Raw genomic sequence first — 10,096 nt, forward strand, 5'->3', positions numbered from 1 at the left:
GGAGATTGGCAGTTGTTATAAAAATGGGATTTCTCTTCCGACTCATAGACACCTTGTTGTATTCACTGTCAGATTTCCCTCTAATACGTTTTCATCCTTCCAAAGGATGAGCCATCCACGCTGGTTTAACTTGGTCAGAACGTCTGGAGAAGTCCATAGAATTCCATGGAAATGGTGAACTTGGTGTTGCCAGGTAGTACAAGAAAAACACAACAACATGTTGGGCCTTGTGCTAACCCCCTGTATCTATTCTCCACTCAATATGATTAGACATAGATTTATGCAAACTGGATAATTCTTGCTGTGTCATCTTACTGCAAAGAGCAGAACTGATTTGGCAACTGAGTTGCACTCCAAAAAGTCAGCTGTGATCATATCCAGGGGGTAGTATTCTGCTCTTGAGGGAAGTGCACATGTGATGCATATGGGGGAAAAAAAACATATACCCAAGTATATTTCAGTTCATTTTTTTTTAGATTGTGTAGTCTTACCACTTTGATGACATAATGAGCATCAGGACCCACAGACTTTGCAGAATTCACATCAGCTGGGAACAAGAAAATAAATAATTTCACTCAGTAGAATTTAAAATAAAGTTAAACACATGACATGACTGAAATGACTATTCTTACCCAAATATATGAGACCAAAGCCCCCTTGGCCGATTGGAGCCCCCAGCTTCCAGGCCTTCTTCCCGGTGTCTATTAGGACTTCACCGGGGGGGAACTCCTCTGCCAGCTTCCTCTTAGCTGGAGCTCTGCCTTTCCCTGCCGCCTTGGCTTTAGGAGGCATCTGAAACGCACGTCATTTACGTTAGCGTTACATGCTAAGGTTAACGTTACTCCATGCTTTCTTGCTTAATAATAATTGGGCGTAACGTTAACTCTAGCTACGTTTTCAGTGTAACGTTAGTTACATGCCGCTAACTTGACGGTGTGGGCGGACCAACGACTTCTCCTATGACGCATGTGACCCAATTCTAATTTATTATAAACGTGATAGAAAATAATAGGTTTCATCTTTAGTTTGACACGGATGTCAATTTCTTATTTTTCCTAACAAATTTACTAGCTAGCTAGCTAACTAACCACAGCACGACCTCTCCCCGGTTGTCTGCGGCTTTTACTTTCGTTAACAGGTAAGGTTAGCTAGTTAACGCTAGCAAGTTGTCACTTTGCAGTAACGGTATGTGTAAGGTAATGCAAAGATAACACCCTCCTGCTTAATGAATAAAAAATGTTACGGGCAGAGATGGTCAATAAACGAGTAACTTTAACGTGTAAATGTCGGTGGACGTTAGCTGTTATGCTAGCCGCGATGTTCGTTAGCGTCGATTTCTAACGTTAGCTGCTACACGGCGTTAAATAAGAGAATGATTCGGGATATCTGCGATGTTGTCAGTTAAGCAGACACTTGCACGTTGTATTAAATTGCATGATTAATACACACCTTTGCTGTTTATTGTATGTTAATCCGTATGAGCATGAGGACCAAACTTCCCGCAAAACCACCCGTCAGGAAGTGGCGTCACGACGTTTTGCTATTCTATTGGCCGGGTACGCCGGGTCTCTTACGACAGAAAGTCTGCGTAAAGCGACTGAGATTGGACACTTGGATATGGGTGCGTTTACTGAACAGGTAAGAAAGAAGTCTATGGTCTCTACTCTAATTTATAGTTAGATATTCGACTACAAATATAACGTTACGTCAAAGTCAGTCGTAGAGCAAGTACAAGATAACACCACAACATACATTATTTGACTACAGATACGTAAATTAGTATTGGGTGTGGGTGCAACATGCTCTTGAATTTAGGAGTCCACTTTGTGTAGATGTTGCTTTGCTCACTCTCTTGCTGTTGACTTGTCCTTCATGCTTGAAGAGTTTTTGACACATGTGAGTGTAGCCTCAGGTCCTTCTCTTTGCTGTGTCAACAGCTGATTGAAATCAAAAATATGGCGTTGGTGGAATTAATTAGGAAACACTCAGTGTGCAGCTATAGCTCCATCTGTGACCTCAGCACTCTGATTTTGACACATAGCATTCCCCATTTAAACCTTAGGGGAACAATCAACATCAATATTGTGCACCCGTAACTCTTTTATAGTCCCCCTCACAAACAATAGATAAAGTTTCAATAATCTGCACAATTGGGTTATAATTATCTCTTAGTTTGTCACCATGAGTGACCCATTTCGCATTACACATACTATAATGTTGATATAAAAATATTGATTGGTGCAGCTTTGCCGTATGAAAATAACCAAAAGTCAGGTTAATCATACAATGTGTAAACAAGATACTACACCTCAAAATTCAGTTTCTGCTCCATAGCACTTGTGCCACGTTGGGCCCTAGGCGTGCACAATGAATAGTTATAAAATCGCGATCTCGATTCACCCTGTTCACGATTTAATTTTTTTTTTTAATGACTTTGATTATCATTTAATTTTACGAGCCAACTGCATCACCAACACAACTACTTTCTTCTGTGAGTTTTAAACACAGATATATGTATAAAATCTCCCTTCTCTTCATGGAGGCCTATTGTTCCAGGCTAGTGGTGATGACCAATGTGCTATAGGTGCCAAAATAAATCTATATTTGGTACTGCCAATTAGTTTTGTTTTGCCACGGTTCATGTGTGCAATAAACATTACACTTTGGGAGGAAAACAATCGTGGCAGATGATATCAATTCTAAGCTCAAAAATGTGTTAAATGTTTAAAGGTACTTTCCGTTACCATACCTGGCCATCTCTTTGCATTTACTCTCTGGAGTGTTGTTGTAAAATTTAGATGGGTGTGTAATTGTGCAGAGCCTTACCTATTTTGAATTTGTGCCACTTGATACCAACATATTGGGTTTCACTTGCAACCCCATGCTCAACTCATGAATAAGAAATTGATTCTTTAGTGTCTTGTCTTTCCAAGTGATCACAGAGTGGAGAGAGCAGCACTTTACATACATAGAGGACAGTTGGTACAACTGTTTGCATATCAACTGTTGCACACATTTCTGCTGCCTCTTTATTTATTTTAGTGTCGGGGCTGCTGGAGGCGATACTGAATGGTGGTCGTTGACATTTTGAGTCTTTGCTGCTTGAAGTGAACTGACCCTTTTTTTTAAATTCCATTTTAAAAGCTCCAGGGTGGAGTCCTAACGCGAAGGGATGGCCCACTGTAGTGACAGTGATGAGCAGAGTGACGACGGAGCAGAAAAACCCAACAAAAACCAGAAGAAGAAAAGAGGAAAGCATGTGTCTTTCCCCCCCGATGAACAGATAGTATCGGGCTTTGCTGAGCACAGGGACGACGGCAGAAAGGGTAAGCTGCTCTGGAACTCTGTGCCAAGTAGGGCTGAACAATTTGGGAAACAAAGCTAATTGCGCTTTTTTTGCCAGATGTTGCATTTATGATGCAAATTTCTTTTTTAACTTGATAGTGCACCTTCTATCATCATGTTAAATGAAGTAATACAAAATAATTTAAAGATCCACTGAAAATAGGACATCCCATTAAACAATCTGTGATATGTAAAATTATTCCAGCATGTGTCTTATGAAAATACGGTAAAAATAATAATGAAAAGAGGAATAAAAAATGTAAAATTATATGTTACACCAAACATTCAACTAAATTATTCACCTTTGATTAATCATGGTCCTCACTATTATCCAATCGAATTCCTTTGAATCACGATTTTGATTTGAAAACGATGCATCGTTCAGCCCTAGTTCTGTGGATCAGACCATCTGGCTCTGGGTCATCCCTGCAACTAAACTATTATACAATGTTGAGTTGACACCTATCTCTTCATCTGAGTGGCTGAAATAACTAACGAGCACATTTCCTAAATACTGATGCTCTTTCTGAGGCATACGCTTAGTCAGGATGTGATGAGCTTGATTTAGCATACAGACTGGAAGCAAATGGCTCTCTGCCCTGCTATGCCCTGCTGCACCCGGCAGTGCCCTGCAATGCTTTTGCTGTGCCCTGCTACGCCCTGCTATGCTTTTGCTGTGCCCTGCAGTGCCCTGCAGTGCCCTGCTATGCCTTTGCAGTGCCCTGCTACACCCTGCTGTGCCCTGCTTTGCCTTTGCTATGCCCTGCTGTGCCCTGCTGTGCCTTGCTGTGCCCTGCTATGTCCTGCTGTGCCCTGCTAAGCCCTGCAGTGCCCGGCTATGCCCTAATGTGCCCTGCGGTGCCCTGCTATGCCTTTACTATGCCCTGCTTCGCCCTGCTGTGCCTTGCTTTGCCCTGCAGTGCCCTGCCATGCCTTTGCTGTGCCCTGCTGTGCCCTGCTACGCCCTGCGGTGCCCTGCTATGCCTTTACTATGCCCTGCTTCGCCCTGCTGTGCCTTGCTTTGCTCTGCAGTGCCCTGCCATGCCTTTGCTGTGCCCTGCTGTGCCCTGCTACGCCCTGCGGTGCCCTGCTATGCCTTTACTATGCCCTGCCATGCCCTGGTGTGCCTTGCTTTGCCCTGCAGTGCCCTGCCATGCCTTTGCTGTGCCCTGCTATGCCCTACTCTGCCCTTCTACATCCTGGTATGCCCTGCTGTGCCCTGCCATGACCTGTTATGCCCTGCAGTGCCCTGCTGTGCCCTGCTACATCCTGGTACGCCCTGCAGTGCCCTGCTACACTCTGCAGTGCCCTGCTGTGCCCTGCAATGCCCCTCTCCATCCTGCTACGCCCTGCAGTGCCCTGCTACACCGTAAACTACTACAACTACTATTTCAATAATGTCATCGTTCCATTATCTTTATTGTGACTATTATTGCCACTGTTCATCACACCCCCAACCGGCACCGTCAGACACCACCTACCCATGGCCGGGTTAGCCCAGTTGGTAGAGCAGGCGCACATATAGAGGAGTACTCCTCTGCAACCTGTGGCCCTTTGCTGCATGTCATTCCCACTCTCTCTCCCCTTTTGTCTTCATCTGTCCTGTGAAAATAAAAAAGCCTAATATGCCCAAAGAAATTTCATAATAATCTTTAAAAAAAAATTAAAATAAGTAAGACCCCACCTACCTAAAGCATGAGTTTTTCCCCAGTTTCTCCCTGAGAGGAGCTTTTCCTCACCATTGTCGCACTAAATACTTGCTCTTGGGGGAATTTCTGGAATTGTTGGGACTTTGTAAATTATAGAGTGTGGTCTAGACCTACTCTATCTGTAAAGTGTCTCAAGATAACTGTTGTTTAGACAGAGAATTTAGACCGTTAACCTGGCTCTTTCTAAAGCTAATAATGGCCATTATATATGATTTGTTAGTCATGTACACAAACAACATTAAGTACATAGTACAAGCATTTTGTGAGGGGGAAAAAAGAAAATCTGACAAAATACTCCTAAAAAGTCTCCTCTATAACATCAGTCCTAAGAGATCCGAGTGGTGGAAAGTATTGAAAAGTATTGAAATCTGTGATGCTACAATTTCCCACTGCAGCTCATGTTAACGTGAGACACTAAAGGTGAATTGATGAGCTTTCAATTTCGAGATTCCCCCCCCCCCCCCCCCCCCCCCCATCAAATCGGGGATTTGGAGAATTGTGGCACCCATAATATTAACTTGCATTAATAAATACAAAGTACTCTGATCTACTGTTCATTTAATCCTTTAATGTACTTTACCCTGTAATTTCAACAAGTTTTATTTCCTGTCAGTCACAAGTAAAATCCTCCGTCCAGGTATTAATTTATCTTTGTATATCTTCCCTAAAATGTATTAAACTGAAAAGCTTTCAGATGTAATCCATCTTTTGAAGGATACACACGGATCAAACTGTTTATGTGTTTCCATCATAAAATCCTCTGTAGTCTCTCACATCTGGAATGTCCCATCCCATAAGGCCGTGGTTAATAAACTGAGATGCCTGATTGGTTGATTTGTTGTTCAGACAGACATTCATGTCCTTCTCACTTCACACACACACACACACACACACACACACACACACACACACACACACACTTAGAGGAAAGCACAGTTTACCGTATGGCATTTCTTAGCCCCTTAAGCACTTTTGAATGGTTGCTGGTGGCTCACTGGGATGCAGAGACATTAAAGCAGTGAATGACTGTATTCTTCTGTTTTAGTTGACAGCTGCCTCACCTTGACAGAGGTAATGGTGGCGTACCAGCAGAGCTGCAGCAGACACCAGGTCCAACCCAGAGCGCACATCCTGCAGCAGCTCCAGGTACACGGCTTCACACATCACTGTTGGTCTCTGTACACGTCAGTCAGACAGCACGACGCCAGTCTTCTTGTTGGGTGCACTGGTAAAGCTTGAGTTCCTGTGGGTGGTGCTGTTTTCAGTGGCTATCACTGCTCATGCTGCAACGCCCCAGTTAACGTATTTCCCAAAATTGTTCCAAACTGTGGTAGTACGGTACTACATTATGTAGACAAGAGACTAGAGACCTTTTAACTTAAAATAGTACTGCCCTGTATAGTTTGTACTACAAGACTTCCGACTGTTGTCATGATGACGTGAGGGTGCACAGCTTACATAACTGATCTCAGACAAGGTGTAGCCCCGCGGTCGGCAATCTTTTTAATATAAAGTGTCATTGTAAATTCAGCATTGAGCCAGAATCTACAGAACAGGCTCACACAGTATTTTTTTTTCCCCCGTCAGCGCCGCATTCTGTGACTAAGGCACGAGTACTAGACAATCAGAGGCAGAGTAGGGCGGGTTGTCACGGATTGGACGAGGAAAAAGTCAATCAAACTACGGAGCTCTGCAGTTGTCACAGAGCTGTAGATGTTGTAATCCGAGGTGGAAATACTACAAGCAACATTTTACTTAAATAAAAGTACTATTACAGAGTCTCAGTGGGGTCTTAAAGAGTCTAGAATTTCAAGATTTTAGGACTCAAAAAGTCTTAAATTCCCTGATATAGTGTGTATCATTTTAAACCGGTCTTTATTTTCCACTTTTTTTATTTCGTGGTGTTGTAGTTTTTCTTCCAATATATAGTTTGCCTTATATGTACAGATTATTATTACTTTGCTTATTCAACTTGAATAAATGTGTTTACTGTGCAAGTCACTTTGTGACTCTGCATGTCGTAATATAGGTCTTACACTTCATTCCTAAAGGTCTTAAAGAGTCTTTAGGTGTACTTGGTGAAACTTACAGAAACCCTGTAATACTTTGATGAACGTTGACTTAAATATAATTACCGGTATAAAAACCTACTCAACTAAAAGTAAAAAGTAGCTCATGTACAATTTAGTCAGAGTAAAAGTTACTTTCAGGGGGAGACACACTTTTTTTAAATTTATACTTATTTATTTCCTTATGTACACTTATTATACTTTTCTAATCAAATCAAGTGTTTTGTGGTTGGAAAAGGACACCAAGCCACTTTCCATTTACAGCAATTAGTAATTATTAATATCTAATATCCTCAAGGATCCGACTCGGACCTCAGATATGACGTCACTTCCACACTTTCTGCGTTCTGGTATGCTTTGCGCGTCCGAGTCGGAGAGAAACATGGACACCACCCGGAAAGCCGTTGTTATGGTAGCACTTTTTTTTAAATTATGATTATGACTATTACCCCATCTTATCAAAACGCAGTCATTTGAACTTGTAAAGATTTCCTTTTATTTCATGTTTTAGTTTATCCTCTGTTAGCAACACTAGCCACGTTTAGCAAACAAGGCTTCATTCAATATTGAAGACCGGTTACCATAGCAACAGGCAGTGATACGGATGCAGTAAGGTATTGCTGTAATAAGAGTGATTAAAATTGTCATTTAAACAACCACAGCGGTCCAAAAACAATGACTACAATTCATTCATACTTACAAGTCACAAAGGACGCAGCCATCTTGGATTCCATATGGGAATTCTTGCTCGGTGTCCTCTAGGGTTGTCCGAGGTCCGAGCTCCAAAATCCGAGGGAAGGGGGCGTGTTGGTGCGCGTTGCTAGGCAGCGGCTGACTTTCTGGTCAGAACTCCGACTCGGATAAATAATAGAACGCAGCACGACGTTGTGAGCAAAATGTTATTGTAGCTGGTAGAACCAATGGCTGAATCTGCAAAAACACAACCATAGCAGTAATAAAGCCTATTTTTCCTCTAAGTTATTCAGAATATGATTAGCCCTATTCTATTCTCATTTAGCTTCCGCCAGTTTGATTCTACTAAACATGATTTTTGCAGTTAAACCTGAACCCAGAACCATTACCAGAAAGTGCTTTGAATTAGTGACAACAGATCCTCATGCAAATGGTCTAAACTCCAACAGAGATGAAAACTGTTGAGTGGAATATTGTGTTAAAAGAAGTGTGTGCAACCCTGGTCGTCTATGCACCATCAGCAACTCTGCTCATGAAATAACTGTAGCGTGCAATGATATTGCAGCACTCTACAAAAGATCAATAATAACTCTATAACCTGGTGCAACTCAAGCCTATATATAACATACTGTATATACTGGCTGCACTCAAGCTTTAATTAAAACCTAGGCACCTTCATGCAATAGCACAAGCTTGCAAACGCACATAGATACTGATTTTGGAACACATAATGCACGCAACGGGTGTGTATACACACATACTAAAATGGCTTGGATAATTTGAATCATCTGGTTCCATCAGCCCTAATCAGGCTTATTGCTGCAGAGCGCTAACAGCATCTCCACTCCAAACAAGAGGCTAAGAGCAGGTTAACTGCAGGGCTCAAGTTAGTGCCAATGCAAATAATACCCAGCTGCAACGACACATGCAGAATGCCATACCACTCTATGGAAGTTGATATTGACGGTTAGGCGATCATTGATGTACAAAAATCTATTGTAGCAGGGAACTGGCTGAAGATAATCCGTGTTCTTTCTTTCTGTGGTTCATCGTTTTAGTCTTTTTTTTTTTTTTCAATTGGTACGTCATTCATTTTTTCAGGAACACATTTACGTTGTGTGTATGAATGCTGTGTAATGGCAAAGTGTTTGTTTTGATAGAAAAGACTGGAGTTCCTGTTCTTAATCAGGGCAAGGCACCACGTCATTCTCTTTATTTTTCAAAATGTTCTTGTAAATTAACAAACAATAACTTGTCGTGACAAAACCAAATGACACATAAAAGCGTTTGTGTTTATGTTTATGACTTGGTCATGTTTTATGACACGTTCATGAAAGTGTCATGTCACTGTTATATAGAAAACTTCAAGACAAAACTTCTCCCCTATGAAGAAATGTTGAATATGACCAGTGAAAGAGTGGTGTGCATAGCTTCAGCCATTCATATTTAAACTAGAGCTGCACAATTAATCGCGATTTTTATCCAAATCGCATCACGGACTAGAGCAATGTCGCAATATTTGTTAAAGGCAAAATATGTCGTATAAATATGTATAGTAGTTTGGTGCTGCAGAGACAAATCATCCAACTGACTACTAAAAAAGTCTTTGTTTGGCACAGATCCTCGCTAAAATCCCACTATAATCATTTTTTTATTTTAATATTTTTCAATGAAAATAAGTGATTTTTGTAAAAAGGATCATTGCCTCCAATATCGCAGTATCAGTCATCACAGTTAGATATTTATAATTAGATATTTTCCTCATATCATAGCCCCCAATGCGCTGGCCGTTGTTTTTTTTATCTTGTGATAGACACAAAAATTAAATGGACAAACAGGAACAGCAAACATAAGTCAAAAGAAGTTACATTTAAAAAAAAAAAAACCCTCTCAGAGACATTTCATACAATCATTCCAAAACATATATATTGCTTTGACAATTAAATTGAAGGTAGTCTCATTGTATTACAGTTGTAGCTGACATTGCAAGGTTGACACTGGTCAGCATTCATTTATTAGCGCCATATCTTTCACAAACAAATGAAATGCTCCCCAAATCCTCTCAAATATGTTATTTTTTTTCCAGAGGAAATGTTATTAACATTTGCCGAAGCCAATATGTAACAATCGGTCTGCTTGTCTTTTTCCAAAATAATACAATTGTTTTTTTAATGTGAAAAAGACACAAATCTATCATTATTTGTATTCTTGTGATCAAATCAAAAAAACTGGGTCCATCAAAAGATCTTTTGAGATAATCTTTTCTATGTTTTTTTTTTT

At 40.9% G+C, this 10,096-nt stretch overlaps 2 protein-coding genes across 2 annotated transcripts in view; one reads left to right on the forward strand and one right to left on the reverse strand.

Moving 5' to 3' along the window:
* The window catches only part of vrk1 (VRK serine/threonine kinase 1), a 13,667-nt gene extending 12,073 nt beyond the window's left edge, over positions 1–1,594 (reverse strand). Inside the window, exons 1-3 of the mRNA XM_032500640.1 lie at positions 1,450–1,594; positions 633–792; positions 492–547 (exon numbers count right to left, since the gene is read on the reverse strand). Of these exons, the coding sequence (XP_032356531.1) occupies positions 492–547; positions 633–792 (216 nt within the window). The 5' untranslated portion in view covers positions 1,450–1,594. The remainder of the gene's footprint in view (positions 1–491; positions 548–632; positions 793–1,449) is intronic.
* Positions 1,387–10,096, forward strand: part of LOC116670221 (protein phosphatase 1 regulatory subunit 37) — an 88,838-nt gene continuing 80,128 nt past the window's right edge. The window contains 3 exon segments of the mRNA XM_074783841.1: positions 1,387–1,638; positions 3,145–3,326; positions 6,100–6,200. Of these exon segments, the coding sequence (XP_074639942.1) occupies positions 3,173–3,326; positions 6,100–6,200 (255 nt within the window). The 5' untranslated portion in view covers positions 1,387–1,638; positions 3,145–3,172.

This window comes from Etheostoma spectabile, chromosome 20, assembly GCF_008692095.1.
Source record: "Etheostoma spectabile isolate EspeVRDwgs_2016 chromosome 20, UIUC_Espe_1.0, whole genome shotgun sequence".
NCBI classification, from domain to species: Eukaryota; Metazoa; Chordata; class Actinopteri; order Perciformes; family Percidae; genus Etheostoma; species Etheostoma spectabile.